This window comes from Rhinolophus hipposideros (genome assembly GCF_964194185.1).
Source record: "Rhinolophus hipposideros genome assembly, chromosome: 14".
NCBI classification, from domain to species: domain Eukaryota; kingdom Metazoa; phylum Chordata; class Mammalia; order Chiroptera; family Rhinolophidae; genus Rhinolophus; species Rhinolophus hipposideros.
The window spans coordinates 56735177-56751456 of NC_138060.1; the positions used below are offsets into that span (position 1 = coordinate 56735177).

General features: G+C 46.5%; 1 protein-coding gene across 14 annotated transcripts in view; it reads left to right on the forward strand.

The window, feature by feature from the left end:
* TRAK1 (trafficking kinesin protein 1) overlaps nucleotides 1-16280 on the forward strand; it is a gene marked incomplete at its 5' end in the record, with an annotated part of 168484 nt that overhangs the window by 123174 nt on the left and 29030 nt on the right. For all 14 annotated transcript variants that reach the window (XM_081073106.1, XM_081073101.1, XM_081073094.1 and 11 more), the window contains 5 exons: nucleotides 2397-2473; nucleotides 9526-9642; nucleotides 11920-12020; nucleotides 12909-13017; nucleotides 14848-14926. In XM_081073106.1, the coding sequence (XP_080929232.1) occupies nucleotides 2423-2473; nucleotides 9526-9642; nucleotides 11920-12020; nucleotides 12909-13017; nucleotides 14848-14926 (457 nt within the window). The remainder of the gene's footprint in view (nucleotides 1-2396; nucleotides 2474-9525; nucleotides 9643-11919; nucleotides 12021-12908; nucleotides 13018-14847; nucleotides 14927-16280) is intronic.

The window sequence follows — 16280 nt, forward strand, 5'->3', positions numbered from 1 at the left end:
TTTGGGGGGTTCAATTGTTAAAATATAGTAAGGCTTTTTATAATGAGCTTTTTAAAAGGAATCCTTGTGGTGGTAGCTACACGAACCTACATAGATGATAAAATTGCATAGGGCTTTATATTCACATGTGCGTGCACACACACGCACATACAAATGAGTACAAGTAAAACAGAGTAAGATTCATGGACCATATCAATGCCAGTACCCTGGTTGTGATACAATTTTATAAAATGTCACCACTGGGGGGAACTGGGTAAAGGGTCTAAGGGACCCCTATATTATTTCTTACATCAAACAATTAGCTTTTTTAAAAATTAAATTTAGTGGGGTGACATTGGTTAATAAAATTATATAGGTTTCAAGTGCACAGTTCTATACTACACCATCTAGTATATATGGCATTGTGTGCTCATCACCCAAAGTCAATTCTCCTTCCGTCACCATATAGTTGACCCCCTTTACCCTCTTCTACCACCTCCCAGCCCCCCTAAAAACATTAGCTTTGAAAATGTATGTGTAATTTCTGATTAATACAATTCCAAATGAAAAAAAGTGGCTCCGAATCTTGTCCTCTTCTGCTAGGGTGACAAAGCGTCAGGGGAGAGTTCAAATGTAGCCCGGTTTCCTTTTTTCTCAGGACAGCAGAGGAGTTGGTCTTTTGAGAGCACGGTGGGCATTAGCAGGTCCTCGGTTACAATACAGGTTTCAGCACAGAGGTCTTTTGTAACTGCTGTGGTCTGTTTCTGGTTGATGAAAGGGGTTTGCTGATGCTTTCCTATAAGTGCGCTGACTGGAGGACTCCAGTGTCTTTATCTGCTCTGTTTTGCAGAACATGGCAGCTGTACAGCATGCAAACTAACTGCTGTCCACGACGTAGGAATCCTCATTTAAGGATTTCTTGTGACCTCGAACTGATGAACTCTTTAAAGCAATTTGAGCTGGACTCCATCTCTATCAAATTGAATTCTGGTTTAAACCAACCCTTATAAATCTCCCTTGCCTTTCCCTGACCTGGCCGCTCCGTGGGAGGTGAGGGGAAGGAAAAGTGCTTCAGGCCCTGCATTTCCCTCCAGCAGGCAGACGGGCTCCTGCCGTAAAGTGCTGGTTGGGTGGGGAGAGCCCTGGGAGAATAGCCCCCTGTCTTGGCTCCAGGGCTCTGTGTCGGTTGGGTTTCAGATTTGGAACCAGATTTCAGGTCACCTTCTTAAGCTAGAAAATCATTCCAACAGATCAGATTTCTCTGAGCTCCTTCACTAGGATGATCTCTACTTGCGTTTAATAAAATATTTAGAGACCTATTGCATTCCACTTGCAGCTAGCCATTAGTAATGCTACTGAATTTGGCTTAGGAGTACACTTCAGTTCCCAGATGCCTTGCAGAGGCTGTAACTGAATGCGGGTCATTGCCAAAGCTGAACTCAGTCTTTGACTCTTAAAGAAATATTCTCTAGAGTCATAGCTAAGAAGAATTACTAAGAAGTTATTATTTAGCCCCAAAGTGTCAGGTTTCAAAAATGTTTATACTTTGGCAACTACAGCCATTTGCATTCACTCCTTCCTCCAAAGAATAAGACCCGTGCTACCTTCTTGGGGTTCGTTGAACTGCAAATCGATTCCTTGCCATTGATTTAAAATAAAACAACCCTGAGATTTTTCAGCAGACTCAAGTCTTCCTTCATTACACATGCTTTTTCTCCAATGGAAGGGAGAACAAAGACACACAGTCTGAAAATGGCAGACGTGCAGCCTCTCGTGAGCACAGGAAATTATATATGTAATGAAATATTGTTCACGTGTGTATGTGTAAGCAGTAATAGTAAGTATTCTTGTTGGTGTGGATCAAACAAAAACAATCTACCACCCTCGTTTTCATGGTATGGAAACTGGTTGCACAGTCTTAGCATTTAGGCCATTTGGGGGAGCGAGTGGGGTGCTGTGCCATTATGAAATTACCGGCTAAGACTGTTGCTTAATAATTATACCAATAGCGGCTTTCTGAAGGATCCCACCCTGTCCACATGGTTGGGTCTCTGGTGAGATCCTGTAGGTCTCTCTGATAATTGGTGTCTGCGCTGCTGACCCATTTCAGTTGGCTGGACTTATGAGGCCAGACCCCTTTCCACTCTAGCGCCTTACTCCCAGCACCACCTCTAAGTATGTCACACATACAGAACATCAAAGCTTTGCAGGGATTAGCAGTCATTCCGATCCCTCATCCCCCCTCAAAGCTTGGGATTCTTTCCTGGAACTGGAAAATGAAACCAGGTGGTGCTGAGTCCAGGGTGGGTTGAACTCAGCAGAAACAACCACCCTTGTGCTGCTTTCATAGAGGGGTCATTTGTTTGGCAGGTTTGTGGTTTCATCAGTGGTTTCATGGTCACTTTTATTTCTTGCAGTTTTATGTGCTGAAAGAGTTGGCCAGATGACTAAGACATATAATGACATTGATGCTGTCACTCGCCTTCTTGAGGAGGTAAGTGTTTTGGGGAGGGCCAAGAGTCGCTTATAATCGACCGATTATAAAGTATATTGATTGAAGCATACATTATTGTCTATCTCGGTGAAGAATCTCAGAAATTGGGCCTTCTTGGGGTACAATTCAGTAGCTTTACTTTTTGAACTGGTAGCTGTGTTGGTTGTTGTACCTGTACCTTTGTACAAGGTATTAATGACAAAATCGGATAGCATTGAAATACTTGATAGAACACCCAGTGTTAAGATTTTTTTAAAAAAACTTAAAAATCTTTTAAAATCTTGTTAGGATATATTTTAAGTGTATCCAGAAAATATCAGAAAAATACATCATCACCCATATTTGTAATGTTTTGGGTTTTGGAGGGTTTTTTGCTTGTTTACTTATATCAGGTTAAAGGAATATTATTATGCGGTGTCAGCATGGAGATAACCAAAATAAGCACGGCAAGAAAAACTTAGGAAACTTGCTTAGGATTAGATGAGCTGCTGGTATTTTAGACACCATGGTTTTGTCGAGTTCTTCTCAGCAGTCTGTTGGCAATTGAGAATCACGGAGGTATGAAGGCCTGTAGAAACAGAGGAGTATAATACGTATATCCCCATGCCTAGAACAGGCCAGAACATGGTGGGTTCTTAGTAAGTATTTATTGAATAAGTGCCCATCTTTAAACATTGTCTCCCCCTCTCTCCTAAAAATCAGGCCTTAAAAGCACAGGTGCTAACTTTTAGACCCTTGTTTCTGCTCTAGAATCAAGAATGACTTTGGGTCATGTGATCATTCATTAGCCTTTCTCCAGGAAAACAATAGAAGGATGAGGGAGACACAGAAATCATTGTCATTTCAGCTAGTGGTAGGACAAGGTTGAAACACAGGACCAAGCAGGAGTGGTGGGACCCAGAGTTTTTTTGGGGGTATCTTTTTACCCCATTACTTATGTCTCTTTCTTCCCCTGTGTTTTTCCCTTCTGCACATCAAGCATTCTCACACCTGTTTTGAGGGCTGGAGCCTTCCAATTGCCTCTGAGTTCCTGAGGGCTCACCTGCCCTGCAACCCACTCCCCGCCCCCTCTGTCAAATGGCCATCCACTGACAAACCCAGTTGCGTTGAGTGGGGGCAGGAGTTGGGTCCCACTTGGCCACCTGCATGTCATAGAAGTTATAAATTCATCAGCCCCAAAGAAGTGATATGAGGTTTTTTGGGTGTGACAGGACTGTTGGTGAGGCATTTGAGAGCACAGGCCTCTGGTGACACTGTAGGTGCCACCATCTTGGCAGCAGCATTAGCCATGTAGGAGGCTGGCTTGATTGGCACCACCAACGACTTTTGAAAATGCTTTATTACGGACCCCTTCCTGCTGTGCCCATTACCCCCAAGAAAGCCACTGCTCTCCAGATCTTGCAATGTTTCCAGCATCCACTCCTCAACCGATTCCCAGTTAGTCCTCAAGTCTTCTGGGGGGTCCTATTTCCATACCTTTCTTTTTACTTCAAAGCCACCACTCTAGCTCCTGAATCCTCAGCAGTGAGAGTTTAGTTTCTCTCCTCTCAAATCTTTCCGCAGCTGACCCTGGAATCCAAGCCCCCTGGAATCCCCTTGCCCTTTTCCTGACATTTAGAACTCCTCGAGGTGGCAAGTCAGAGCCACACACACTTCTCAAACAAGTCAGGGCCACACACACTTGGTCACGTTCTCAAATCTCCTCTTACTCAGCATGGCTCCGGCTCACCCACTCTTCACCTTGTGTACCATTTGGTCACCTCTATCTTTTCGTGGCTTTGAGTGTTGTGCGGCAGGGCTCATGGGGACCTTTGAAGCTGTCACCATCACCACGGCCCCAGGTGGTGCCCCCACCAAGCCTAGAGCACAGGAGTTATTCACTCATCCAACTGGATTGGTTAGAAACCAAGGTGGGGGGTGATTTCCTGTGGGTTGATTTCCTTGGTCCTTTTAATCTTGGAAATGATGAGCCTTTGATAATTTTCTGCTTCTGTTGTCATCCTTATTAATAGTAAGGCTGAAATTTTACTGAGAGCTATGTGTTGTCCATGTGTCATCTCATTAATTCGACAGTAGCTCTCAGAAATAGCTGCCGCTGTTTCCTCATTCTACAGTGAAGGGACCTGAATCTGAGAGGACCGAAGAAGCCCAAGATGGCATGGCTGCTTTCCAACCCAGTCCCCTAATTGCAGCGCGTGTGACTGTTCCTTTTGACTGTCGTGCTTACTGCCCTGTATATTTAGTTTTGGAGAGTATGGTTAGTTGATTGTCAGTGGGACATTTTTACTTTAAAAACGTGAAGCGGTAATATTGTTTATGGGGTGCTGCCTCCGGGAGTGTCCATATTCTTGGCTCCTGCTGAGTTTGAGCTGGCCGCCCTGGGTTCTGCCTCCACAGGCAAGTCCGGCTGCACTTAGATGTGCGAGGATCGCTTCCAAAGCAGCCTAGGACTCTAGCCCTTTTTGCAGATGCTGGTTAAAAATACTTCACTCCCCACCAGCTAATTTCCTCAGTGAATGTCCCTGTATAAAGAGTATGCTATTATCTTTTTAAAAAATTGAGTTACTAAAAAGAATACCTATGGGGTAATTTTTCAGGGCGCTCTGTTGCGCCTGGTTTTCTTTTCGGTGGCTCATCATGGCATTGGTTGGCGTGTATCTGTGTGTTTTACGTGTGCCATTCTTCTCCTTGTCCTGATAAGAATCGCAGCTGAGTCACTGCCTTTCTTTAGAAAGAGGCGGGTTTCCTGGTTAACATCTAACTGCCCCAGTCATGTGACAGTTGTACTGGGCTATGCTTTTCTTGGCTTTGGTTCCGTTTCCTCCCATCATGATCCTTTGCTTTGCTTTGCACGCCTGCCACACGCAGGTGGGATGCTGGGGGCATTTGCATGGGAAGCCAAAGCACAGCCCATGGCCAGCATGGAGTTAGCGTCTGAGTTTAAAGGGGAAGAGGATACAGCAGCTTGCCCAGGCTTGCTGCTGTCAGAATTTACCTTCGGGCAGAGCTTGCCTCTTCCCCAGTTACGAAGAGGGTTATTCCGAGGGCCCTTGAGTCATACTTTTTATCCTGAAACTGGTGAATGAGATGAGTCAGCCGCTAAGTGTGGGAGGCAGGCAGCTCTCCAGCTCTAGGGTTGTGTCAGCAGCACAAGTGTTCATTGGTAAAAGGACCTGAGACACAAGTCACAGTCTTTTTAAACAGAGCATGTCGGCAAAGAGGAAGTGAGCAGAGTTAGAATTGAGTCGTTCCACCTGGCCACATTTCCCCGAGGAACAAAAGAGCCAGTTCTCTTAATAGCTTATTTCCAAGGCCCTAAATTATTTATTTGTAGTCTTTTCTTCTCACTGTCGTTTAATCCAGTGGTCATTTCCTAGCTGTTTTCCTGGTTTTAGAAGTAAACGTTTATCAGATGCTGGCTGGTGGTAAGAAATGAGAGTTTTTTCATTCTTGTAATTCTTTAAGAGAAACCCAGCCTGCCAATCACGTGGTAAAGAAACAACAGAGACACTGATAAATTTTTTATTTAGTTTTTTCATTTCATCCATAAATACTTTTACTCTAAGGTCTTGCTTCCCCCTCGCCACCCCCAGCAGAGAGTTGTTTTTATGTTACTGCAAAGATTAGATTTTCGGTGTAGACAAGGTGAGAGCTCCCTTGTGAGTGGGGCAAAGGAGGTGAGGTTTGGAGTGTAATGGGCAGAGGCAAGAGGGTGGCTTGTTGAGTGTGCCCTTTCTACTGGTTTCATTTCCCCTTCCTCTCTCCTGTTCCTCTTGGCTTCTGGCCTCTTTGTGCAGGGGGGCAACATTCAGCATTCTTCACGTGCCCCAGCAGTGCCTTTCCCAGCTGGTCCCCATTGTTATAATTTTTGCTTGACTTGTTTGCAGTGGACCTGCACATACATTGTGGCTAAGACATAGCAAATGACTGCCTGTTGGAACTCAGCAGCTTGGATGTATGGGGAACAAACTTGTTCTCTACCCTCAAGGTTCTTCTGGCTGGTCTACTAATCAGATAGACATGAGACAGATTAGCCAGAGAAAATAACCAAATTTAATAATACATACATACGTAGGGGAACACTACATAAATGAGAGACTCAGAGACCCCACATGCACGAGAGATTCAGAGATAGAAATGAAACGTAGGTGTATAAGACATTCTGAGTTAGGGGTGTGGAAAGGTGCCCTGAGAGCTGCAAAGGGTCATTGGAGGATGTCAAGAGTAGATGCTTAGTAAATAGACGTTTGTCCTGCCCTATGGACAGGTCAAAAGAGGTTATCTCTGATAATCTCTTATTATGGGCAAGGCCCCTAATTCAAGTCCTTCTAGGTAAATTAAGGGAGAGGCAGAAGTTTCTCTTGAGCCCTCCACTAATGCTAACTTTGCCTTTAGCTCAAAACAACCTGTGGATCACAGAAGCACATCTTGGGGTGACTCATTCTGAACCCCCATAGTTGCATGACGGTAACGCAGAGCAGTGAGCCAGCAAACCGGTGGGCATTGAGACCCTGCTGGGTACCCAGTTTGAGAACTTGTTCTAGCAGAGAAATTTAGTAGACTTGCGTGAGCTTGGTGGAGACCACAATTCCAAATGGAAGTGGACATTGGTATTGCAGTTTTAACTGAGTGTTAGCCCGCTGAAACCACTTGGACTAGATGCTGAGTGTGAGTCGGTCTCTAGAGAGATAGGTGTGCAAGTTCCTCCAGGTACCAAATAAGCACAAATTGTGGGAATGAGCTGAAGGTATTTTATGGCTTACTTGATGTGACTCCTGGCTGGCCTTTGGGACAGTGGTGACTGCAGATTTTAGGACTGTCGAACACCTAGGGGAGAGAGCCCATGATCTGTGAATGACAGAGAGCCAAATCCCTGACAAATCCAGAGTCTTCCCAAATTGTACTTTGACCTCCAGTAATTCAGTGAAACATCTGAGATAAGCAAAGGGAGGGTGAGCTGCTGTCGCAGGGAATACTTCGGTGGGTGTGTAAGAAGTTATTACAGAAATAAAAGCTGCTGATGTGTGTGGGGTATTTTTGTTTGGTTGGTTGATTCTTTTTTTGTTTTTGTTTTTTTATCGTACAAGTCAATGAATCATAAAGCTAGAAGATTTTTTTCAAGGGTATGTCAGCTTGCCTGCCCCTTCACCCTACTCCATCTAATAGATGAGGGAACCAGGTCCAGAGATGATAAATCAGAACCCAAACTCTCACAGTTTCAGAGTGGGACGATGGTTCACCTGGAGAACTTAAACTTTGGACCAGTACTCGCTGTAAGAGACTTACCTTAGGCTGTGACTCAGTTATTCACATAAGTAAATGTATGACAAACGAAAAGTTTAAATGTAAAATAGTACCCTTGTCATGTGGAATGAATGCATTGTGGTATTTCAGTTCTGTGCTGTAGAATTTCATTTAAAACAAAATGTCAGTTGCCGTTACTAAAGTGATTCTCAGCCTGCTAACAGGTTGTAACCTGCCTTTAGAAGAAACTAATCTGGAGTGTACCGGATTCTCGTTAAGTGGAAGCCATTGACCCAACACCTCATAGTTAATGGTAGTTCATCAGAAGCTAGGACTCCTCCCCAGCTTTTTTTTTTTTTTTTGCTTTTAAATATGTTACCTTAAAGATAAAAGGCCTTTCAAAATGAGAGGCAACAAGCATTTATTTGAGATTGAAAAAAAGAATGGCTATTTGGGAAGCATTGATTCAGACAAAAGCCCAAATAATGTTCCAATTAGGAAACAAAGGTAAGGGGTATTTATGAGAAAGAGAAGGGGAATAATTACAATAGAAGGAAGGCATTTCTATCGGTGTAGAACAACTAACACAGTGATATTTATTCTAAAAAATGTTTTTTATTTTCAGTCCGATAGTCTTCAGCTTGGTAGTCATAATACCTGCTTTCTCGTTATCCTTGCAAACTTTTCTTTGGGGTACAAGGTTGCTCTAGGCTCAGCCCAAAAGTTATTTTGCCCTGTTTTAATATTCCAAAAGTTTGAGGCACAAGACATGTAAGGCAGTTCCTTTGACATGGCAGCTCAGCTCCATTTTAAAGTGGTTCCATTTATATTATTTTTCTTAACAGCTACATGTTCCCAGTTGTCTGTTTCTTACACCAGGTGAATAGAATAATTAGCATAGGCGCCTAAAATAATTTCGTTTTCCAGAGTTCTCCTCCCCTTACCCAACCCCCACCTAAAAGTGTTGAACAACTGTGAAGGTGGCTGCCCCACATCTCCACGGTGAGGGGACATCTTTGCTCCCATTAAGGCAGCTGTACCTTTCTACAGCAGTGCAGATTTTCCTCTGTGTACTGCTCTGCTCTAAGTGATGTCATCAGCTGAACAGAAAATTCTGTGTCTTGAACATGTCTTTGTCTCTGAAGTGGAGCCACTGTATGCGTTCTCTCTCCATTTTGAAAGTATTTGTTTTAAATAAAGGTGAAGGAGCCTCCCATTAAGTAAAAGAAGCCTGTTATGTATTGTATTTCAGAGTAACTTGAAACATTTTTTGTGTGTCAGAGGAGGCAGATATAAGGAACTCGGTGAATTCCAGCTTAATGTGTGCTAAGGAGGCTGCAGGCAGCGTCTGTGTGTGAGCTCTTGGCTGTGTCTGTCCTAAGAGCACTTTGAACGTCTGGATTCATTGACTCATCCAGCAAATAGTCACCAAGTGTTTCCATGTGCTGGGCTCTGGCGATACAATACCTAGCCCTCAGGTCTCCGTGGAAACAGGTGATCAAATGACTATGCAAATACCAAAACCAGTTGCGGAGAAATGTTTTTGGAAGCAGGTTTTTCCTGGTGGAACACAGACTAATTTTTATTCAATTTTTAAGGCTCTCTATTGTTGCTTGACATTCGGTTAATGCCTGCACATACGTGGGCAGAGCGTCCCCCTCTTTGAACGGGTATCAAATGCTGGTAAATTAATAATCCCTTTGTTATTTCTAAATGCCCTTGTTTTCCTCCATTGACCCAGAGCACTGTTGGCTCCTTCAGGAAGCCTGGGTGTTTTGAATTTCTGCTCTCGCTTCTGCCTTTCTTAGAAAGAGCGGGATTTAGAATTGGCTGCTCGGATTGGCCAGTCGTTGTTGAAGAAGAACAAGACCCTCACCGAGAGGAACGAGCTGCTAGAGGAGCAAGTGGAACACATCAGGGAGGAGGTGAGCAGCTGGCGCAAAGGCTGGGGCACCACGGGCATGGTCAAAGAAACTGATGTCATAGGGTCCCATTCGGAGAGGGCGCCCCAAGGGCACGCCCAAGCCCTGATCCCAGAGCTGCCTGTTCCAGAGTGACCTGGACACAGAATGCTGCCTGCGTGCAGCTCCTTCTGTTCACTCCTTCTGCCAGTGTAGGCAGGATTGCCAATGGTGGGAAAAGCTCGCACTTAGTAGGACCACAGTGTCGTGTCCCATGGCAGGCCTGGGTGTGTTGGACCAACCACAGTCTGTGTCCTCCAAGAGTCCAGATCATGTGGGCTGAGAAAAATAACTGAGCACTTTTGCCAAAGCACTTGGCAAAAGCGCAGGCAGGCTGATACAACCTGAGTCTAGTGGGCAGCGTAAGCCAGCCACTGCACATTCATCATTATGGTATAATTTTGTGTTTGTAAAACCAAAACATAGCCTTGTTGTTTTCATGAGAGAAACCCCGTTATTTTCATGACATGAATCTTGGGTATTAGATATGTGTGGTGAGAGGAGGGCCTGAAAGTTGAAGGCTTATCTTAAGGGGCTGAGATTTTGGAGGAGCAACACTGGTTTTCTGAAAGGGCTGGGGTGTGGGCAGCAGGAGGAAGGCTCTGAGGAGTCCCACGGAGCTGCTAGAACCAGGATGATGGGCTTGGAGCCACGCCCCACTCTAACTTCTTTCCATCATCCTGTTCTTTTCGCAGGGAAATATAAGTGTGAGGATTTTCATTGGATTTCTTTCTTCTCATTTCTTCTGCCTTGTTTTCTATCAGAAGCTTTCTTAGTGGGAGGGGGTTGCCCTTATTCATGTCCCTAAGCTGTCTTCAGACTTTTTCCTCCTTAAAGCTATCCCCATCTGGGTGTAATAATAGTTTTAATATGAAATAGAGTTGCCACTATACATCGGTATGAAAAGTTTTAATCCCGGGCTTTCTTTAAAAGATAAGGTAGTAGCATATGCTTATGTTCTTCTAGAAATAAAGTTAACCCCTGCTGCCCCCCTACCCCCGCACCCCCCTGCCTCATGACCTGAACCCCATTTCTCTCAGGTACTAAAGCATGCCAGGTCAGCCCGGCCCCCTTCCCAGCCCCTTTTGTGCAGATGGACATGCCACCCAGGAACCAGTAAACTGTCACCCATCACCTCGCATATGCTGCGTCTCCACGTTACTGCATTGCTTGGGGTTTCCTCACCTCGCACAAAGACCATCCTACTCTTTGGGAGTGGAAATGCCTTCTTCCCCCCCCCCTTTGGAAAAGCTTTGAATTTGAAAACTATAACATGTCCCCCTTTGGCACCTCATTAAATTATCAGTCTCGGTGTTGAAGCTAAAGCCTACATGCACATCAAACTGCCTCCTCTGTGGATTTCATAATATAGTCACTGTGTTGTGTAGGAAAGGTGGAATACACCGAAGACCCTAAATGAAATTAGAAACAAGGAAGATTTCAAACAGAATTGCAATTCTCGCTTACAGCACTGGTTCCCTGTCTATCTGCACTGAATGGCAAAAGGGCAGGGGAAAAATTTTATGGCCCAGGTTTGTTTATTTTAAACCTTCCGTATAAATCAGCGTGATTTGCAGAACTGTCCTAGCAGAGCAGTGTCTGTAGGGCCAGTTCCTGACAGTTGCCTCTTCTTGCTGTATCTGAAATTCCTATCTCGCGACCATTGATGACAGAGCACTGTGTCGCCAAGCTTGGCCAGGAGACCTGTGAGGGTGAAGTAGTCACAGGGTGGGGCTCTGAGTTTTTCTAAGCACAACAAGCTGCATAGTAGCTGCCCACCCAGAGCCGGCATCTCCAAGGCCCTGGTCCCTGGTGGGATTTTCTTTCAGCAAAAGCTAATGGCCTTGTCTTGCATTTGGTAACATGATCCATTTCTCTGACCATTTGCCCAGCTGGTCATCTGGCTACTTGCAAAGCCCACATGCTGTCTTGTGCCCCTCCCCCCCAACATCATTCTAGAACCTTCTAGTCCCCTCCCACCTCTTCTCTGTGCCAAAGTAAAAATTATAAACTTAGGCAGTGGGATTTCTGCCCCAAAAGTAATTCATTGTATGTTTCTTAAGTGGGATCAGACTCAGCCCTTTTGTTTTCTCTGCATAGCACAAAATCAATTATATGCCTTCACTTCTAATGAGGAATTTTTTTAAATGGTGTCCCCAAGCAGTCGGTGTTTGAGCACTCTTGGGGACGTCGTCACTTTTGGAAAGTGAACGCCGGCCTCCCCGGCTCTGGTTTTCGCAGGTGTCTCAACTCCGGCACGAGCTGTCCATGAAGGATGAGCTGCTTCAGTTCTACACCAGCGCCGCCGAGGAGAGCGAGCCCGAGTCTGCGTGCTCAACCCCGTAAGTCACTAGGACCGGCCGCACAGGCCGGCTGCTGTCCCTGGCCTTGGAGTGGCCTGGGCAGGGTCGCCTTCTCCAGCAAGCAATGCAGGTCCGCTGCTCTCAGCCTCCTCCAGACCAGGCATCGCCCAGTGCCTCACACAGATGGATTTAGCTCTGTTAGTGGGACATCGAATGACAGGTTTTTTTAGTTTTCCTCTTACTGGGTCTCCTTGCTCATTTGTCAAGTTAGGTTGATTTGGCCTGGCATGTTCATGGGTCATAGGGTAGACTCGTCTCTTGGGGGAGATACAGGATTCTGAGCCAGGGGTGCTGTGGGGGGGCCATGACAGAAGGTGTCGGGGCTTTGCTGAGTCGGCAGAGCCTCCTGTTAGGGGCATGCACTCTAGAGCCCAATGTTCTGAGTTCAATTTTCGGCTTTGGGGCTTACTAGCTGGGTGCTCTTGGCCAACTTACTTAACCTCTCTGTGCTTGTTTCTTCGTTTGTAAAATTGGGGTGATCGTAGTACTCAGTTCATAGGGTTATGAGCATTAATACATGTAGAGTAAGACAGTTCTTGGCACATAGAAGCCCATTGTAAGTATTAAATGAGCTCCCAGGCATCCCGGAATTGTGTAGGCTTCAAGTGGAGCTGATATCCGCCAAATGCTGAGGTGATATGGCAACTGCAAATTGTAGACGAAGGGTGGGGGTGTGAGTCTGAAGTGGTGGTGAGCCCGAGTCAGCAGATGCTGTTCCTGGGTAGTGAGAGAGCCACCTGAGGGGTCCTCGTCACGCCTGCTCGGTTCATGACTCTCCTGATACGAATCAGGAGTGCCTCCCTGTGGTGTGCCAGGTGGGGGAGGAAAGCTTCTCTCCCTAGAAAGTGATTGTACTTTCTCCCCGAGGTTGAAGAGGAATGAGTCATCTTCCTCAGTCCAGAATTACTTTCACCTGGATTCTCTTCAAAAGAAGCTAAAGGACCTTGAAGAGGAGAACGTCGTTCTTCGATCTGAGGTGAAGTGTGCACCCTGCTCTTGTCCCCTTTGCAAGGGTGGTGGCCCCGTCTGCCTTATCTGGCAAGAGTAGCCATGGTTACAGTGCCATTCTCAAAGGTGACAGTCTGTGGAACAACCACCTGAACCTTAGCTCACAGCCGTCCCGAGTGCCTGGCAAGCATGCCTCACTTGTGTGCTGGGCGCTGCCTCCCAGGGCAGCATGCACCACTGGGGCTGGGGCAGACCGACTGGTGAATTATGCAGCGTGTGGATGGGCAATGCTGGCAAACCCATCTTCCGTCACAGTTAGGGCAAAAGATCCCACAGTGGGGTCTTTCCACAGTGTTCTCCAGTCCTGACAGAGACAGGACTTGGAGGACTGGGGTGAAGGCCATTCTCCTGTCACTGCAGATCAGACACTCTAAAGAAATAGTATCCGAGAACTTGGAGACATACTTCCTAAACAGTTAACTAAACAAGGTTGCGCTTAGGCAACTTGGGAAGTCATACCTTGGACTGTTTCTGATTGGCTAGGCATTATGCTAGGTACTTTGCCTGCATTATTTTTTAAAATCTTCCCAATAAGCCTGGGTGCTGGTGACTTTGATTCTGACAGTGGGCAAACCAGGACCCAGGCTGCTAAATGTTTTGGTTCCCCAAGGTTGCGCAAGTTAGCGAATGACAAAAAGAGCATTTGCAAGTCTCTGGGACTCACATTATTTCCCTTCTCCCACTGTCCTTGTCTACAAACACGGATGCATACAGATTCCGTGCTTTTGGTTTTCATTATCAGGCCCTTCCTTGGTTTGTCAAGTGTGAGCTGCGTGCCCACCTGGGCTGGCCCAGTGCTCCCAAAGGTCCTCCAATGGGACAGACCACCTGTCACCTTGAACTTGCCCCCATGTTGGAAAGAGCCTCACGTCTAGACTTAACAAGACACTCTGAGGCATGAGGAAAGGGTCATGTTCTCCTAGCCCTCACCTCTTCCAGCCCCTCGTTCACTGATGGGTTGGTTGCCCAAACTCTCTCTGCCAGCCAGTGGCCGAGCCAAGACTTCAGCTCAGTGCTCCCAATTCTGAGTCTAGTGCTGCCAGTTCCAGCATCTGCCCCAGGCACATAGCAAGCGGTCCCTCTGTCAGAGTCCCCACCTAAAACAAGCTGAGGGAATCTGATCCCAGCCACAGATTCCGGCTATTCCCTCTCGATTTTCAGGAGGGTAGTGTCTCTCTGGGGTCAGAATCTGAGAGCTCAGAGATATCTTCTTCCCACCTTTTTAGCCAGGAGCAAGCTCTACAGAGGCCTGAAATAGCTCCTGGGTGTCTGAATTTTAATGCTTTCATATCATGCCTTGTTTTTGCTCAGCCGAACACAACAGGTTTAACTCCCACTCAGAACCTCACAGGACAGTGCCCAACACATAGTAGGCAACTGAAAGTGGTTATCCTGAGAATGCCTGCGGTAGGCAATGCTGTGTCCTAGGCACTGTTGGGGTCACAGAGGGGTTTATGGCTATGCGCCCGGACAGATACAAATGAATGAACAGACCGACTGGACACAATGGTGGCTCATACTGAGTTTTAGTGCGTGTGTGGGGGGGTGGATAGCTCTTGTGCACGTTGCTTTGTATGGCGCTCTCTAGTGGTACACATTTTCAGCTTTGAGAATCAGATTCATGAAGCAGGGGACTCAGACTGCCTTTCTGTATTTGAGGGGACAGTAGGTAACAGGTGGGAAGATGCTGAAGGGCGGTTTCCCAGGCCCAGGTTAGCCCTTGCTCCATGCCCCAGCCTTGATTGCCCCATCAGCTCCGGTGTGAGTGCCGGGTCTCTGACCTGGGCCTTGTCCACAGGCCTGCCAGCTGAAGACGGAGACCATCACCTACGAAGAGAAGGAACAGCAGCTGGTCAATGACTGCGTGAAGGAGCTGAGTATGTCCCTCGCCCTCTCACCCCACTCCTATTCCCTCTTTTTACTTTCTGCATCTACCATCTTTAAGACCAGACAGATTTGCTTCCCCCTGACAAAATACAGTCTCTCTGCCAGCCTGGGCTCAGTAGCGTTTCTCTTAAAACTAGAGGCCTCCCTGCTCTTGTATGTGGCAATCCACATCCTGATGTATGAGAAATTGGGTGCTCGGTTGTCAGTCATATATTGTCTCAACTTCTCACTGACACGAATGTTTAATTTTAGTTTTGGCTTCCAGTGTTGGAACATTGGAATTAATGGCTAAGTTAGACCCAGTGTCGCGCGGGGCGGCCTGCAGGTCTCTGCTCCCGCTCGCCACATAAGAACGCAGGACATGGTGAGGCCAAAAAGGAACACTCACGGAGCCCATAGGTCGGGGAGTCATACTACTATATTCTCGCTGGCTACTGGGTTGGAGACACAGGAAGCAGGAGCCACACTGTTCGCAACCCTCACTGCACCACTTGCAGGCTCAGCCACCATCTTCTTGCTAGCCCCCATTTTCTGCTAGCGTAGCCACAGCAGTTATATTAGTGGCCAATGGCTCACTGGTTACAGCTGACGGCCAACTAGCCACAGCTGACGGCCATCTACTACCTGGGCCAGCACCCCTCCACATGAGGCCAAGAGCCTGGAAACTGCTCTCTGGGGCTCTGTCCCCACACCCAGCTTCAGGGTTCTGTGTTGAAAGTGTGTTGGAAAAAGTGCTTCCTAGTACTTTGATACATGAAAGTTGAGGCAAGAGTTCTCAGTGTCACAAGTACGTACTTCTTTCCACCCTCATCATAAGTTTATAGTTAAGGTCAAACAAAGGGGTAAAAACAGAATATTTTGAGCTTCAGCAAAATACTAAGTAAATGAAACACGTTCTATGTTCAAGTCTAGTAAAATGAGTTACGGCTCTGAATATAGGTTGAAAACATCCAAGGGGATTGTTTTGTGCATGGTAATGGTTCCTTTCTAGAACAGAGTCGACAGCAGGGGTTCTTGGTAATGTGTGGATCTGTTCATGTATGGAAGGTGAGGATTCGGCCAGACGCACCTTTGTATTGGTGTGGTACCCCCGGCTGACTCCTGAAGCCTGCCTGACTGCCTGTGGGGAGGCAGCCTTGGTCAGCGGGATCGGGCCCCTACACTGCGCCTGGGAGCCAAAACTGAGGGGCCGGGTTCCTTCTCATAACAGACTGAGCCCAAGGAAGTCACTTTGCTTCCCTTCACCATAGAGCACAATGGGAATCCTAAGTTCCTTCTGATTCATGTACCTTCTTCTCTCCCGGCTCCCGCCACCCAGCCCCTACCCCACGTCTTGTAACAAAG